The sequence below is a fragment of the Paroedura picta genome, chromosome 3 (assembly GCF_049243985.1).
Source record: "Paroedura picta isolate Pp20150507F chromosome 3, Ppicta_v3.0, whole genome shotgun sequence".
NCBI classification, from domain to species: Eukaryota; Metazoa; Chordata; class Lepidosauria; order Squamata; family Gekkonidae; genus Paroedura; species Paroedura picta.
This window is the reverse complement of record NC_135371.1, coordinates 144,923,270-144,941,895: the sequence shown is the minus strand read 5'-3', so window position 1 is coordinate 144,941,895 and position 18,626 is coordinate 144,923,270. Positions and strand designations below refer to the sequence as shown.

The 18,626-nt window shown below is 41.7% G+C and overlaps 1 protein-coding gene across 1 annotated transcript in view; it reads right to left on the bottom strand.

The window, feature by feature from the left end:
* The window catches only part of PRKCA (protein kinase C alpha), a 212,838-nt gene that overhangs the window by 182,840 nt on the left and 11,372 nt on the right, over positions 1-18,626 (bottom strand). Inside the window, exon 2 of the mRNA XM_077328390.1 lies at positions 15,772-15,803. Within this exon, the coding sequence (XP_077184505.1) occupies positions 15,772-15,803 (32 nt within the window). The remainder of the gene's footprint in view (positions 1-15,771; positions 15,804-18,626) is intronic.

Genomic DNA, 18,626 nt, shown 5'->3' with positions numbered 1-18,626 from the left:
CATGCAAAATTTGCATAGCCCTACCTGAGCAAGCAGAGGCCTGACTTCCCCCATTTTAGAAAAACTGCAAATACTCTGATTCAGTTATTAATCTCCCCCTCCTGGTTTCAAGTGGGCTGCCTGTCTTTTAAAACACATTTATTCATTTAAATATTCATTAACCATATCAGATTTCTACCACTTTTGACAATAGCAGAAAGACTACTACAGAGAACTGGAAAAGGGAGATAGCTTTATGATACCAAAGAAGCTACAAGTAATCAAAACTGTCAATATCCAACTTCTGTTATAAGTCTGTCTTTTTAGAGCAAGACTTAGCAAAACAGAGGAGGCATTTAGAATAGTCTCACTGAAACTATCTGTAAAATCAGCCTTATTATTATTGTTGTTGTTGTTGCATTTATTACCCGCCCCCTCTCTTTGGACTCATTGTTACGGAAATCATGTTTGTTTCTTTCACTCTTATGATGACATACTGAAGGAGGAGGATATGTATAGGTACAAACTAAACCAAAACATTATATAAAATTAACATTTCCTGCAGAAGAGGTGGTTCTTATATGCTGCTTTTCTCTACCAGGAGACTCAAAGTGGCTTACAATCACCTTCCCTTTCTTCTCCCCACAGACACCCTGTGAGGTGAGTGAGGCTGAGAGAGCCCTGATATCACTGCTCGGTCAGAACAGCTTTATCAGTGCCCTGGCGAGGCAAAGGTCACCCAGCTGGCTGCATGTGGAGGAGTGAGCAATTAAACCCAGCTTGCCAGATTAGAAGCTGCTGCACTTAACCACTACACCAAGCTGGCAGTTTTGCAAAACACACTATCAACCTACTGCAGGTTTTTAAATTATGAGGTCAGGATTCAATGGATCGCAAATGGGCCTTCAGCAGACAGGCTTTTCTGCAATGAAAATAAATCCTAAAGTAAAACCATTAAAATAGCTGCAAGTTACTACACATCCCACAAAAACTGATTCGCTTTTTCATGTCACTGATTTCTTACTCTCATCTTTAACAGCATATTCAATTAACTAACAACATTAATATTGACTCTTTATAGTTTATTATAATTACTATACAGCTTTTCATGAGAAGTTTCAGTTGCTACCAACTAAACAGCCCATTAATATTAGTCATTCCTTTTCTTCTACTACTTCATCTAGTTAATAATAACTTAGGAGTATTTGGTGGGGATGAGCCTCTTGTGGCGCAATGAGCCTCTTGTGGCGCAGAGTGGTAAGGCAGCCGTCTGAAAGCTTTGCCCATAAGGCTGGGAGTTCAATCCCAGCAGCCGGCTCAAGGTTGACTCAGCCTTCCATCCTTCTGAGGTCGGTAAAATGAGTACCCAGCTTGCTGGGGGGTAAACGGTCATGACTGGGGAAGGCACTGGCAAACCACCCCGTATTGAGTCTGCCATGAAAACGCTAGAGGGCGTCACCCCAAGGGTCAGACATGACTCGGTGCTTGCACAGGGGATACCTTTACCTTTACCTTTTATTTGGTGGGGGGGGGTACCAAAATCTTGCTGTTGTTCAGGAAACCCCTGAGTATATCAATTATACTGGGCCTTCAGTACAAGTTGATTCAATGTTCTCCCCAGTAATCTACCATTTTATAATGTTGTTTATTGTCATCACCATATTGTTTATTGTTATCACTATATGATTATTATAAACTGAGTTACCTACATTGTTCCTGTTGCATGTGAACTTCTTTGAGCCTTTGGGGAGTGGTATATAAATACAAGAATGAATGAATGAATGAATGAATGAATGCATGCATGCATTAATTAATTAATTAATTAATTAATTAATTAATTAATCTGTATTCATTTATATAATCTGTTTTGCCAACATTCAAAAGGCACTGGTAAGCCCATTTTAGCCTCACAAAACACTCTGTGAGGTGGATTCCTCTGAGCAATCCCCAAAAGAGTATTGCATCAATTGGGAATTTGAACCTAATTGTCTCACATAAAACTCAGTATTATAATGATTGCACAAAGGCTGAGTTTATTATTGCCCCCACCAGTCCCATAATGTAGTGACGTTATATCAGCACTATGCCTGGAAGTAATGCAAATGGTAAAAAGAGCTAAGTATGTGCTGGATATTGCCAACACTTAGATAACACTTACCCCAAATACTCTCTCAGAACAAGCTGTTCCAGATGCTGAAACAATACACACTTTTGAACTATAATATGCCATTGGCTAGCTTCCTCCTCCTTAGAGAACAACAGCTACCTCATCACTATGTTAATATTATTTTTTTAAAAAACTAGTGGTGATCCTCCTACTTCCACTAAATCTTATGGAATTCAGAAACTACTGATAGGTCACAACACTGCTAATTTCTAGATGAAGAAATGAAGTTCACTAAAGAAGTGTTAAACATAACTGTACGAATATTAATAGCCATGTCTTTCAGTAATTACAGGAACAGCAATAATTTTGTATACGAGTCAAGGCAATTACTGTGCATGTTGATTCAGAAACTAAAATTAAAAGACATTGTGCTATTTGTATTAGCATGTGGGTGAATTTTAGACAGGGAAATAACTACATTTGAGAGCAAATACAATGATAAAACATTATCTTTCCACTAAAACAGCCTTTCTCAATGTTTTTACTGCTGAGAAACCCATGAAACATTCTTCAGGCTGGGAGAAGCAGCATGGTCATGCTGAATATGGTTGGGAAACATAGCTGTATACACACCCACCAGGGCCTCTCCCCTTCCCATCCCCTCCAGACCCATCGCTGGCCATTTGGGGAGGTGGGGTGGGTCAACATTAGGAAGGCAGACAACTTGAAGGACATTGTGCTCCCCACTTTTGATGGCGTTCAACTCTTGACTTTGTTAAGAGCCTCAGGGCTATACTGGACCAAATATGGTTGTTGGTAAAAACAAAAGTCTTTCTTACCTCAAAAAAAATTGCCATCTGGATGCCATGATAATATCAAAACTAGATTACTATAATGTACTGCACATTGATGTCCCCTCAAAATCAGTTTGGAAATGCCAACTGGTGCAGAATGCACTCAGCAGCTCAGCTATTTTCAGAAAGTAGACAAAGAACACTTAGAAATCCTGTTCTACAGTGATTCCATTGGCTGCCCATCAATTACAGGATTCAATTTAAGCTACTGGCTATCACATCCAAATCACTTCATTCCAATGGTCCTCATATCTATGAGAGTCTCTCTTCTTTTTCTATGTATCACCACAGCAGCTTGACTAATCTGGGCAAGGTTTTCTGAAGGTGTCAACCTGCAAATGGGCAACATCAACAACTGCCTATACATTTTCCTTCTTAATTGTGGGTTCCCAACTTATGGAATGGCCTGCTTGAGAAGATCAGGAAGGCTCTCACTTTCCTGGCTTTTCACAAGCTATGTGAAACTGAACTATTCAAGAAGGCTTTTCTATGCAGGCAATAGAGTTGTGCTGTTATAGATGATAAGTCACTTGGATAAATTATTAGGGACTGTGGTACAAGTACGTGAGGAAAATGGACTACAAATAATGACCAAAGCAATAAAAGGACAGGATGTGTGTGTTCATACAATGGATTTCCTTCCATTAATAAGCTGAATCTGAAATGCTATTTCAAATAGTACCACTTTCCCCCCTGCCCTTTTTTGCTGCACAGTCTTCTTCAGGATTTCTTTTGGGCGGGGAATGTTTTAAATTGAGCGCTATACTGCTAAACCAATATAGCATTTCTGAGCTATAGTGGCTCCAATGAGATGCCTTGAACCAATGGAGTCAATGGAGCCACAACTACAGCGGAAAATCGCATGGTGAAAAGGAGGGGCAGCATGGTAGGAAGTGCTATGGATATTTTAAACGGCACACCATCGTGATTCAGAAGGGCAATGAAGGGGTAGAACATGGAATAAAAGTTTCCTTCATGATCTGTTCAACCACGCTTTATTAACCCAACACAAGTGGGTTTGTATAAACAGGTTAATAAATCCCACTAACAGCCAGTTACTAAAAGGAGTCTGTCTGAAATGAACAGAAAAAAATCCATTAGCAACTAGCTACTAAAACAGAATAAAAATTCAGTTGGGAAATGGGAAATGTAAATAAATAAATAATCCTACATTTGCTCTTGCAAAGACCAATTCTCAGGAACAATCATACTAGATGCTAAGACTCTTAGCAATATCTCTGAAAGTATTAGTATACACAGTGGTTAGTGATGAACACAATTAATAATATGCATGCGGGAACACCCTGCCTTGGGATGATCCATAAATGCACAGGAAATCTTTGTCATATACAAATCCCTGTTTTCTGTAAGAAGAGTTGGTTTTTATATGCCACTTTTCTCTACCAGGAGTCTCAAAGCGACTTACAATCGCCTTCCCTTTCCTCTCCCCACAACAGACACCCTGCGAGGTAGGTGAGGCTGAAAGAGCCCTGATATTACTGCTCAGTCAGAACAGTGCTGGCTGTATCTGGAGGAGGATTAGAAATCAGACAGATTAGAAGTCGGTGCTCCTAACCACTATGCCAAGCTGTATTTGTATCATGCCACTTTTCTAAAGAGCTAGGAACAACATTTCTTTTGTTCTTTCCACACTTAAAGACTTAAAGACCTTTAGATTCTGTCCAAGGCAGCCTGGGGTTTGCCTCTAACAACATAATACTAGATGCAGCTAATATGTCTAAACCTGTGAAGTCAATGGACTAAGCACAGTGCAACTTGGCTTATAACTGCATTCTACATCTTCCTGCTCCAAGTTCAACTTACTTATTGTTCACTGAACCAAACTGGCTCTAAAATTTTCTGTATTTTCTCTTTCTCCTTGAAATTTTTATCAATAGCACTTTGCTCCAATAATTCCAATGAGTGCTCTGCAGTCTTTGAAGTTAAGGAAACATGCCTTCAGTTTAGTGGAAAGGCAGGCATGTTACAATCTGAAGTAATATAAGAAGTCCTATCAGTGTAATCTGAACATCTTCCAATATATGATAAAAACTGCCACCCTTATGTAAGATCTTAATTCAATACTACTAGAGCCAAGGTAAGCTACTAGTTAAATTATATCCAGTAGAAATGGCTCAGAAGAAAAGTTCTGCCCAAGATTATGGATAGCTACTACTAGTCAGGTAGATGTAGTGGTCTAGAAAACACCTTGTTAAAGTCATGCTAAGAGTCAGAATGAGCAAGTAAAAGAGACATTGCTACCACCTATAAAGCTAACATTGATGTCTGGCCCACATCTGCAAATATCTAAACAAACAACCCAGGGCCACACTAATGCTAAACAGAATTTTCTGCAAAGCTGAGTAATTTCCCAAGCTTGCAGAAAAATCTGAAATGTCAAAAATACACCGGAGGGATTAAAATCTTCGAAATTTAAAAAAGGATTGTCTGTGCATGCGTAGACAATGTACTTACCATGATTCTGCGGCAGCCACTGGGAGCTGGGATGGGAAGAGATATTGAGGAGGCTAGTTATGGGCATGTAATCTTTATCAACAGATGAGCATAGAATCATAGAATGAGAGTTGGAAAGGATCTCCAGAGCCATCTAGTCCAACCCCCTGCACAATTCAGGAATTCACAACTTCCTGCCTACCCACAGTGACCCCAATTTCATGCCAAAATGATCCCCCTCCCACCAAAAATCTTCACAATTCAGCCTGGCCAGGAGGAAATTCCCCTACCATCTCACAGTGGCAATTACCAATTCCGTGGTTATGCAAGAAAGGGCCACATGCGACAAACACTGACATATCCCATTCTGCCCATCCACTCACAATCTGCCTAAGTCAATAAAATCAGCATTTCTGTCAGATGACTATCTAGACTCTGCTTAAAAACTTCCAAAGAAGGAGAACTCACCATCACCTGAGGAAGCCTGTTCTACTGAGGAACCACTCTGTCAGGAACTTCTTCCGAATGTTAGCCAAAAGTTCTTTTGAATTAATTTCAACACATTGGTTCTGGTCCGACCCTCAGGGGCAACAGAAAACAACTCTGTTTCATCTTCTATATGACAGCCTTCAAGTATTTGAACATGGTTATCATATCACCTCTTAGTTGTCTTCTCTCCAGGCTAAACAGACCAAGCTCCCTCAGCCTTTCCTTATACAGCTTGGTCTCCAAACCCCTCACCACCTTTGTAGCCTTCCTCTGAACATGTTTCAATTTCTCTATATCTTTCTTCTGTTGTGGTGCCCAAAACTGAGCACAGTACTCCAAGTGAGGTCTAACTAGAAGAGAGTAAAGTGGTAACATCACCTTGTGTGATCTGGACACTATACTTCTTTTAAAACAGCCCAAAATTCCATTTGCCTTTTTAGCTACCTAGTCACACTGCTGACTCATGTTCAGTGTATGGTCTACTAAGACCCCCAAATCCTTCTCACACATACTACTTCCAGGACAAGTCTTACACATCCTGTAGTGATGCATTTGATTTTTCCTACCTAAATGCAAAACTTTACATTGTTCACTATTAAAATTCATTTTATTCATTTTAGTCCAGTTTTCCAGCCTGTCAAGATCATCCTGTATCCTGCTTCTATATTCTAGTGTGTTTGCTACCCATCCCAGTTTAGTATCATCTGCAAATTGAATAAGCACCCCTTTATTCCTTCATCCAAATCATTTATGAATATGTTGAATAACACAGGGCCCAGGACAGATCCCTGAGGCACTCCATCCGTCACTGCTCCCCAAGAAGATGATGAACCATTTACAAGCACCCTTTGGGTGTGATTTGTCAACCACTTCTCGATCCACCTAACAGTAATAGGTTCCATACCGCAGTTGACCAAATTGCCAATAAGAATATCATGCAGAACCTTATCAAAAGCCTTACTGAAATCAAGGTAAAGCATCTTGCCCTTGCATCAATCCCAAGATGAAATATTATAGGACGCTGTATTCCTGATACTTAAATCTATTTAAATTAAGAAAATTTATCCAAACATGTCCACACATAAGCAGCAGCAGCATGACTAGAATAGTAGGGTGAGACGCTTCATTTACAGGAATGTATTTATTGGATCTATCCCCAAGTTCTTCTCTTGTAAACAGAAACTTGTCCCTTGCCATGAAGACTATATGGATTCCCCCCTACACACACATATTTTGTCATTAACCAAAGTCTTCCCCAATATTCTTTGCCTGAAGTAGAACTGGTCGGATTTACTTTCCACTTTATGTCACTCACAGTGTAGCAGAATTACAGCCTTCTAAGCTGTGCTAATTTCGACAAATGGATGTAATACATAGGACATCAGTAACATGAGATCAGAACTCTCATATATAAATACTATTGCTGAAGTTTTTGTTTAAGAAGTAACAGTATATACTAAGGTGTGGAAGCTGCAAAATACTTGATGATATTGATGATATTCAAATCCCCTGGGCCGGATGAAATGCACCCGAGTGTGCTCAAAGAACTTTCCAGAGAACTTGCACAGCCCTTGTCCATCATCTTCGGGACCTCTTTAAGGATTGGAGATGTCCCGGAGGACTGGAAGAGAGCAAACGTTATTCCGATCTTCAAAAAAGGGAGGAAGGATGACCCGGGAAACTACAGACCAGTGAGTCTGAGCTCTGTTGTGGGGAAGATAATGGAGCAGATATTAAAGAGAGCAATCTGCAAACATCTGGAGGACAATTTGGTGATCCAAGGAAGTCAGCATGGATTTGTCTCCAACAGGTCTTGCCAGACCAACCTCGTTTCCTTTTTTGACCAAGTAACAGTTTTGCTGGACCGTGGAAATTCGGTTGATGTCATTTACTAGGATTTTAGTAAAGCTTTTGACAAGGTTCCCCATGATGTTCTGATGGATAAGTTGAAGGACTGCAATCTGGATTTTCAGATAGTCAGGTGGATAGGAAATTGGTTAGAGAACCGCAATCAAAGAGTTGTTGTCAATGGTGTTTCATCAGACTGGAGAGAGGTGAGTAGCGGGATACCTCAGGGCTCGGTGCTCAGCCCGGTACTTTTTAACGTATTTATTAATGATCTAGATGAGGGGGTGGAGGGACTACTCATCAAGTTTGCAGATGACACCAAATTGGGAGGACTGGCAAATACTCTGGAAGATAGAGACAGAGTTCAACGAGATCTGAACACAATGGAAAAATGGGCAAATGAGAACATGATGCAATTTAATAAAGATAAGTGTAAAGTTCTACATCTGGGTCACAAAAATGAAAAGCATGCCTACTGTATGGGGGATATGCTTCTAGGTAACACTGTGTGTGAACGAGACCTTGGGGTACTTGTGGATTGTAAACTAAACATGAGTAGGCAGTGTGATGCATCGGTAAAAAAGGCAAATGCCATTTTGGGCTGTATCAACAGGGGCATCACATCAAAATCACAAGATGTCATAGTCCCATTGTATACGGCACTGGTCAGACCACACCTGGAGTACTGTGTGCAGTTCTGGAGGCCTCACTTCAAGAAGGACGTAGATAAAATTGAAAGGGTACAGAGGAGAGCGATGAAGATGATCTGGGGCCAAGGGACCAAGCCCTATGAAGATAGGTTGAGGGACTTGGGAATGTTCAGCCTGGAGAAAAGGAGGTTGAGAGGGGACATGATAGTCCTTTTTAAGTATTTGAAAGGTTGTCACTTGGAGGAGGGCAGGATGCTATTTCTATTGGCTGCAGAGGAGAGGACACGCAGTAATGGGTTTAAACCTCAAGTACAACGATATAGGCTAGATATCAGGAAAAAAATTTCACAGTCAGAGTAGTTCAGCAGTGGAATAGGCTGTCTAAGGAGGTGGTGAACTCCCCCTCACTGGCAGTCTTCAAGCAAAGGCTGGATACACACTTTTCTTGGATGCTTTAGGATGGTTAGGGCTGATCCTACGTTGAGCAGGGGGTTGGACTAGATGGCCTATATGGCCCCTTCCAACTCTATGATTCTATGATTGCATCTATCTCTTAATTTAATTCCAAACCAGTTTTTTTTAAATACAAGCTTATTACCCCGTAAGATGATAAGAGTAGTATTAAAACAAACTAATTATTTTTGCAGTGCCATATGCTGGTATCATATTATCACATGCTTTTTCTAATAAATTATCATTGTGTACATGTGAGAAGGTAACATGATAAATATGCAGTATGTATACACAGGAAAGAAACTCCAGAGATGCTTATATCTCCAGAGATGGTTATATGCTCCAGCATGGACTCTTTATCATGTGAGAGTCCCTTGAGAGCAACAAAGCTCTTACATGCAGAGGGAGATCCAAGATAAAATGAAGTGTGTTTTCATAATGCTGGGAAGTTTATATACCTCTCTCTATTCCTTTCCCACTTTTTAATTAAGACTAATACTGTTTAGATTAATAGATTTTGAAGTCGCTTTATTCAATTAATGTGTTTCCAGTTACAAAACAGCCAGTTCTTTTTAAAAAAACATATACACATAAACACATATTGGGGGAAAGAGAAAGCTATTTTTAAAACAAGTATTTACAAAAACTTTGAGTGACAGATACCATCTTCAAGTACTATTCATCCTAAGCAACAGATATCGCCTTCAAGACCCATTCACCCAAGATAGAATGTATCTAGGATTGCTAGAAAATATGCATGCATAAAAAGCTATTCTGTTATACATGGGCAGGCATAATATGTGCAGAACTAATCAAGTAATACTAATGGACTATCAAATTGCAAATGGAGCTGCACTTGCAAAATGGGACTTTTCTGACCACCAGATTTTGTCGCTGCCTAGTATCTGCCCAATCTCCTTGGGTATACAGAATTCTGGGAATATAAGAGAACACAATATGGGAACAAAAATGAACCATTCTCTTCTGCTGGCAGTAGTGCCCTTGCACAAATACGAGATGACTATGGCTATAACCCAATACAATTAATTCCCTAAAATGTTTTTGATTGCATAACAGTTCTGCTTTAATCCCTTGACATTTTTGTGCAACTATAGTAATGCCTGAACTACTTCACTTGGATTTTGTTTTTATAATATGCACTTAAATGGGAAGGAGGTAGTACTGTGCATGTTCCTTAAAAAAAACCAAAATCCCACCCAATATATTACACACACTCCTATTAGATCTTTAAAATCCAAGTCTATTAATGCCAAAACCTGTATTTGTCTAGCCTCACATGTATAAATAATTAAGCCTTGAAAATTAATTTTAAAAGTACTCAACGTGACTTTACATAACAAAAAGATATTAAAAAGCAGACACTTTTGAGATTCTCAACTTCCGGTGACAAGTCTTAACACCAGCAATTCCAGATGTAAATGCCGTCCCAACAACCACATCTGTTTCTCTAAAGGCAACAGAAACCCCACCAGAGATTTCCTAATTCATCTCTTCACTTTCTGCTAAAATATTTTTAACAACTTAGTTTTACTTAAAGTGTGGTAGAAACAGATTCAGAAAACCTTTATTGATATAAATAGTAGAAATATAGGAGGGATACAGATAAGAAAAGGGGGTTATACATAAAATTATTCAAACTTTGCTTTATATTATCTTTAAACCGCTCCTGCAGAGCAGATTAAATAATCAGATAAGGGCACCTAAGGAGGGCCCGGTCCGTGATGAGGAAGGGTGCCAATAGGCCCTTTCCTCATGACTGACAATTGGGGGGCCCAATCGGCAGGCGTGAAGCGCCTGCTGATTGGACCCTCCAACTGTCACTCTGGTGGCAAGGGGCCAATTGCGAGCCGCGCACAGTGCGGCTTGTGATTGGTCCCTTGCCGCTGGAGTGACGAATCGCCTCTCGAGTGGCGAAGTGCCTCCCGATCCGCCCCACCTCGCCTGCGCTTGTCACCGCCGTGCTGCCGCCATTCTTTCCCCCACCGCCCAACAGCCGGCTGTCCAACTGTCACTCTGGTGGCAAGGGGCCAATTGCGAGCCGCACACAGCGCGGCTTGTGATTGGTCCCTTGCCGCTGGAGTGACGAATCGCCTCTCGAGTGGCGAAGTGCCTCCCGATCCGCCCCACCTCGCCTGCGCTTGTCACCGCCGTGCTGCCGCCATTCTTTCCCCCACCGCCCAACAGCCGGCTCCCCGCCGCCCTAGCCAGGCTGCCCACCCAGCGGCCGCGCCCGTCCCACCAAGGCCCCCTGCCGCCACCCCGCACTTCCCGCCGCCTTCTAGAGTACAGCTGCGCCCGGGAGCACCCGCTCGCCGCACCGCCAGACAAAGCCCACCGCCGACCGGTCCTCCGGCCCATGTGGCGCACTACCCGCCCACACGCCGCCCGAACCTCAGCTCCCAGCCCCGGGGCCCCTGCGCCGAGTCCGCAGCCTGCCTCAGAGCCTCCCATGACGCCTCCAGACGGCCCGCGCTGTCTTCCCACGGACGCCACCACTCAAGCCAAGTCGCCCCGCCCGCCCCGCCCGCCGAGCCCTCCCCACAACGCCGCGACAATCCTGTCCCTGCTAGCGCCCACTGTCTGCGTTACAGCGGGCTCTATTTCTAGTTTAATATATTAAACAAACAAGTATGGGGGAAGCAAAGCTGTCCCAAGCATCCTTCTCATCATAATCTTTACAACAATCCTTACTTCAGTTATTTTAACCAATCTATTTTTCCACTATATTATTTTCCTCATTTCTACGTATCACATATCACACACCTAATCAGGTATTTAGTATATATAACTGATAATATAGCAGAACACATCAAAATAAAAAGCCATTCAATCTTATTAAAAGAAAGAAAATTAAAAATCAAAGATATTAATGTTCCACTTCAGTTTCATTATACATTTACATTTAAATTTGACTCATTCTCCTTTAACGGATACGTTTAATATATACTAGTATTCTATTTTAAATTACTTCTCATTCTGCATTTATCTTCTGCTTTCATAATAGACTTCATTTCTCCTCAAGCTTTGAAAGTGATCTGTATTTCAAATATTATATTGATTTTGTCATTGCTGCATACTCAACAAATTTATTATCTTAGTCTAGCGAAGAGTGCTTGCACTCGAAAGCTCACGCCCTGAATAAATCTTTGTTGGTCTTAAAGGTGCTACTGGACTCTGATTTTATTGTGCTACTTCAGACCAGGGAAGGGAAGGGAAGGGAGGGGAGGGGAGGGGAGGGGAGGGGAGGGGAGGGGAGGGGAGGGGAGGGGAGGAAGGAAGGGTTCTAAGTAAATGGCAAGCAGAACAGGCAAGAATATGGCTCCCAGAAGACGATATTTGACACGAATGGACATATGGGGAGTGGGAATGCTTCAGATATGAGTTATAGGCTCTGAAGGGCTTGAAAAGGCATAACCAGCACCTTACATTGAACTAAGAAATTAACTAGCAGCTAATGAAGTAATTTTGAAATAGCTAAGACGTATTAGCATTAGCTAGCCAAATAGTCATATTCCAACATTTTGAATGAGGTGGTTTTTCAACATTACTTTCAAGGTCAGTTCATCCTAACCATGTTAGAGTAGCCCAATGGTGAGGATAAAGAAGCAGGTTAGTATAGCCAAATCAGTTGATCCTAAAAAAAGAAAGAGTTGGTGAACCAAATGCAGCAGACAGAAGGCATTTGACTACTACACCAACCTGCATATTCAGTAGTAAGGTTGGTCGATAAGCACCTCCACCTCGGTACTTAACTTGCTCTGTGCATGTCTACACCATTCATAATATGTAAATTCAGTCCCTCAAAAGCATCAGCCTTATTACAATTGTAACAATGCCATTGCTACAGAAATATGAATAGTATACAAATATGAAGCACAGCCAAATCTGTATTAATTTAGCTGTAACAGCTCATGCAGTCATATCATTACAACTCCTGAACTATCAGTGACTTTCAATATTACTGATCATAGTACCCTACAAACTACTGAGACTAACAGGCACCATGTTATGGCAGTTTGAGTCCTATCTGGGGCGGATGGTCTTACAAGGTAGTGTTCAGGGATTCCTGCTCGGCCCCATGTTTCCTCAGGGTTCAACTTTATCTCATATCCTATCCAAAGGGAAAACTCACAAGAAGCTTTGAGAGAGGATGCATGCCCTTCCCCCACTCTTTCTCATTCTCTTCCTTGCTCGGTCAATCTTTCCCCCTTACCCTCTCTCCCCCCCACTCTTATATGTCAATGTCCTTCCTGTCAATTTCCCCCTTCTCCCCCTCTTGTTCTGTTATACATACATACACAGATACATATAAACATTTATCAGGTGATATGACCATATATGGTCATGTCGACCTCCCCCCCCATGGCTGAAGGGGCCTGGAGAGGGTGAGAAGGGGAGGGCCCCCACGTGTCTGTATACACAGCTATGCTTCCCAACCATATTCTAAATATTCGCCTCACTTCTGGGGTTTCTCAAAGCCTAAGAAAGTTGAGAAAGGCTGAACTACACCTTCACTTCATTTTTATAATGATCATACAGACACTCTATGATGTTCCAAACTTATAGAAAAGTTGAGGTTCTTTATTTGATGGTGCAAGAGAGGCACTCCATTAAAACTTTCATGAGTAAGGACCATTTAAACATGGTTTCGGTAAAACATATTTGTCATCCCTGCTCAAATTGTAGTTTTTTCTTGGCCCAGCTAAAAGCACATTCTTTTCAGGCAAGTTTGCACTCAAGTTAAAAGCAGATAAAGTTTGGATTTTGACATATCCATTTTAAAAAGAGAGGGATATGGGGCTTGGACAAAGGTAAGACTTGAACTATAGCCATAGTTCAATATGCATGGAATCCAGCTGAGAGTTTCCAATTAGCATCTTCCCCAACAACTCAAGTTCTTAGCCATCATCCCATACCAACATAACTATACTACATCATCCTAGCTAGGCTCCTGGAGAGCAACATATATATGCAACATGGAAGCATCCTAGCAAGATGGAAGGGAGATAACATTTTTTAAAGCACTCGTAAATCCATAATTCACTAACTGAATCAGCTACCTGCTAACCATATGAGTTGTATCAAATTACTGTTTTCTACTATTACAAGGCCCATTCTGCAGGGGAGGGGTCCTAGATCTTCCCATACATGACATACAGCACTGTTACAGCACTGTTTCTGGAGCAGCATATCAGGGGAAGCTAAAAAACCACATTTTTGTAATATAATGGGAAGAGCTTCACTTCTGGTTTTATGATACTACAAGACCTAAAACTGTCCCCCCATTCATTCTTATCCATGGTTCCTCTATATATTTGTGAAACAGCCTGGGGGGGGGGGGTGGAACGTGTCCGGCTGTCCAAGTTGCCTCTGCAGCTCCTCTGTCCCTGGACTCTAGCCTCCTTCCTCTCAGACATGCCTCAGTGCCTGGAGCCAGCAGCAGGTAAGGGGAGAGGACCCTGGGCAAAGGGTCGTGCTGGAGGGCCTGCTAATGAGGGCCTCCCAAGGGTCTGCTAGGCAGAGCCTACTAACAAGGGCCTCTTGACCTGATCGGCAGGGCCTGCTAACAAGCTGGCCAACCCCTGCCCGCCCCACTTGATCCGGTTGCGAGCTGCGGCCCAAAGCCACCTTAAGCTGCCTGGCCAGGGGCCAGGGGAGGGGACCCTTTCAAGGCCCGTTCTTAGGAAAGGGCTTTGAAGCTAGTCCATGTAATAAAATCAGGATCTATGCTGCAAGTTAATATTTTCATTCTATTAGCAGCATGGATAAACTTTCAGAAAGGTGGCCAACAAATAAATAGTAATGGTGCATTAATATTCTATAATCATTATCAGAGGTGAATATGTATTTATTCATGTGGAATACCTCACGTGTCGATAAAATTTCAGAAACAAAAAAAGTTAATATGAGAGATACCATATTACATGCGGAAGGTGACAGGCTCTATGTCTGGCATCTAAAGTTAAAAGGTTTTTTGGGAACTGGGAATGTCCTTTACCTGCAGATCCAGCCTAGGAGGGAATAGGCAGTACAGGGTCAGATAGATCAATTCCCTGATTTAGTATAGCAACTTTATACATCCAAATAAGCTAAGATAAAATATGTACAGATTAAAAGATGACAACATCTGCTGCTGCCAGTAATTCAGTTCGGCAAACATGTCAGCATTTTCTATCGTCTAATTTAATTTCTATCATTACTAACAATGGACATTTAATTGAAACCCATTAATGTTGAAGGTACCCCATGCAACAGAATACAGAGCAAAATAAAGATCACACTAAAGGTCCTTCTGAATGCATTCAGGAAACCAATGTAGATTAGCAATAAAGAAAAACTTATATAGTATAAAATTAAATGGAGTCCAATGAAGAGTGAATCCACTTTTCAGAACACCCACACTTAGACAGCAGCTCCCAACAAGAAAAATGTTCTGTACAAAAATAAACCACAAAGATACATTTCATGAAAAATTAAAGAGTCTCTATATGCAGACATGACATTTAATTTCAGTGAACTCTACTGAAATGAAACTCTTCTGTGTATGATTCACAGATCATGAGATAATAAATGATTAAATAATACACATCCTTTTTGATAATTTAATACTCTTATTCCTGGCATGCTCAATTCCTCTGTGAAATATTTTTCACACTTTTTTTGCTGTCGAGTCACAGCTGACTTATGGCGACATCATAGGGTTTTCAAGGTAAGAGCTGTTCAGAGGTGGCTTCCCACTATCTGCTTCTATTTCACAACCCCAGTATTCTTTGGAGTTCTCACATCCAAATACTACCCAAGGTTGACACTGCTTAGCTTCCAAGATCTGACGAGATCAGGCTGGCCTGTCACAAATTACTTGGGTTTAACTATTAAAACTGAATAAATGAATGTAATTATTAAACTATTTACTTACCTTGGCACTGAAATCCTTGTTTACCAAACCCCCTGCAAAGAGAGAGAGAGAGAGAGAAAGGGATTCAACATCCATAGACTCTAGCTTTCTAGATATATATTCTATTCTGACATTAAAATAATATCAAACAAAAACACAATTAGAAGGGGGGAAATTAACACAGGAAAAGCCAGGTTTTTATTATATTCCTGTTTCTTATCTAAGGCCAGGAAGGCATCCACAGCAATAAAGTTTCAAATTGCAGCAACTGTCTACCAATTCTATTTCCGTCTCTATGAATTTGTCAAGCAATACTGAATGACTGTCAGCATTTATCTGTACATAATACCACAATTTATAGTTAAACATGCTTAATAGTGTGATAGGGCAAGCATTCTTCTTGCTACCTATACCACAGGTACTCTTAGACTCTCACTTTAGATCAGGGGTAGTCAACCTGTGGTCCTCCAGATGTCCATGGACTACAATGGACTACCCCTGCTTTAGATTGTTTTTCTAAAACTCTACCAAAGGAGAAAGTAGAGAAGCGTCTGGTGTTGCAATAACTGCCTTTCTGGTTTATAGGATGGGGGAGGATATGTGAATCTTTTTTTTTTAAACTGCTGTATTCAAGATGTAATGACTGCTGGTGCCTCCAACATACAGATGCAGGCTAGTCTAATCAGAAGACCACTTTTCTGGGAGTAAGCTTCGTTGCACAGAGTTAAGTAGGCACCCCCCCCCCATCAGAGTCCGCTGGATGGCAAACATAAAAGAATTAAAACATTTAAACAATTAAAATAAAGTAAAATAGACAGCATTGCAACAACAGATGTTACTAGGGCATGTACCACAGTGGTAAGATCTTTTCTGGCTAGGAAGGGGCATAGCTGGTTTACCAGCTAAAGCTGCTGAGAGGAATCTGTAAACCACTGTTGCAATCTGTTCGAGACTTGGGTCCAGAAGCATCCTAAAGCTGAGAATCTGCTCCTTTAAGGGGAGTACAAGTGGATCTAGAACAGAGAGATAACCCATTATCCAGGTCAGACCCTCTCCCTACTTAGAGCACCTTTGTTTTGGGACTAAGTTTCCATATGCTAGCCCTCATCCATTCCAAAACTGCCTTCAGGCCCCTGCTCAAAGCTTCTGTAGCCTTCATGAGATCTACTGATATTATCAGAAAGAGCAGAGAGTCACCTACACATTGGTGACAGAAAAGCTCAAATCTCCAGATGATCCCTCCCAGTGGGTTTACATAGATGCTGAAAAGTATGGCAGTAAGAACCCCACTGGCCAAAAGAAAAGGCAGAACATCAGTCTCCCAGCAACACACTCTTAAAATCTGCCTCAAGGTAAGAATAGCACTGCTGAAGAGCAGTACCTCCCAAATCCAGTGCCAATGGTGCTTTTTGATGTGACTGATAGTTTCAAAAGCAACTGAAAGGTCCAGGAAAATTGACAGAGTTGCATTCTTCCTGTCCATCTACCAACACATGTTATCCACCAGAGTGACCAAAGTCATTTCAGTCCCATAACAAGGCCTGAAACCAGACTGGGATGGATCTAAACAATCCACTTCATTCAGGAATCTCTGAAGTTGGACAGTCATTGCTCGTTCAATCACCTTGCTCAAGAATAATACATTTGAGACTGGACAATCATTATTCAACTAAATAAGTTCACGGTAGGTTTCTTTAGGACTGGATGCATTACTGCCTGCTTCAAGGCAGTGGAGACCAACCCATCTGTCAGAGAGACATTTACTGTCTCCTCGGCCTAATCTGTCACACATATACACCCCAGTAGATTTAAGCAAATCCTGGCAAATAGATGGGGAAGATGGGGAAGAAATGGAGATAGTGACAGATTTTATTTTCCTGGGCTCCAAGATCACTGCAGATGGGGACTGCAGCAAAGAAATTAAAAGACGCTTGTTCCTGGGGAGGAAAGCTATGGCAAATCTAGACAGCATCCTAAAAAGCAGAGACATCACCCTACCAACAAAAGTGCGTTTAGTCAAGGCTATGGTCTTCCCAGTTGCAATGTATGGCTGCAAGAGTTGGACCATAAGGAAGGCCGAGCGTCAAAGAATTGAGGCTTTTGAACTCTGGTGCTGGAGAAGACTCTTGCGAGTCCCTTGGACTGCAAGGCGAACAAACCGGTCAGTCCTAGAGGAGATCAACTGACTGCTCTTTAGAAGGCCAGATCCTGAAGATGAAACTCAAATACTTTGGCCACCTCATGAGAAGGAAGGACTCCCTGGAGAAGAGCCTAATGCTGGGAGCGATCGAGGGCAAAAGAAGAAGGGGACGACAGAGAATGAGGTGGCTGGATGGAGTCACTGAAGCAGTAGGTGCAAACTTAAATGGACTCCGGGGAATGGTAGAGTACAGGAAGGCCTGGAGGATCATTGTCCATGGGGTCGCGATGGGTCGGACACGACTTCGCACATAACAACAACAACAGATTTAAGCAGCTTGGAGAGAAAAGTGTCACATGAAGAGATGGTAGGTTTCAAACTTTCCAGAATCCTGTCCACATCATCAGACTGTATAATCCAAAAGGTATCCCCACACAACTAGACAAACTGGCACCCTGAAATAATTTAATCTTGTTGCTGCTAATGTAGAGTCCAAGTAGGAATGGATGTGAGAAATTTTATCTACAAACCACTTAGCAGAATAATTGCAGCAGGCTGCAGAACTGTGCACCTCCTCCTGTTGGCCAGAACCCAACAGGTCCTTAGACCACCTGGAAGGGTTCCACATGACTATGCTGTGTTGATGCAATGGTCATGGCAAAATATTGCTTCTTTGCCACCATCACTGCCACGGAGCAGGCTACCAAGGACATATAGATAGAACCTACCAGAAACA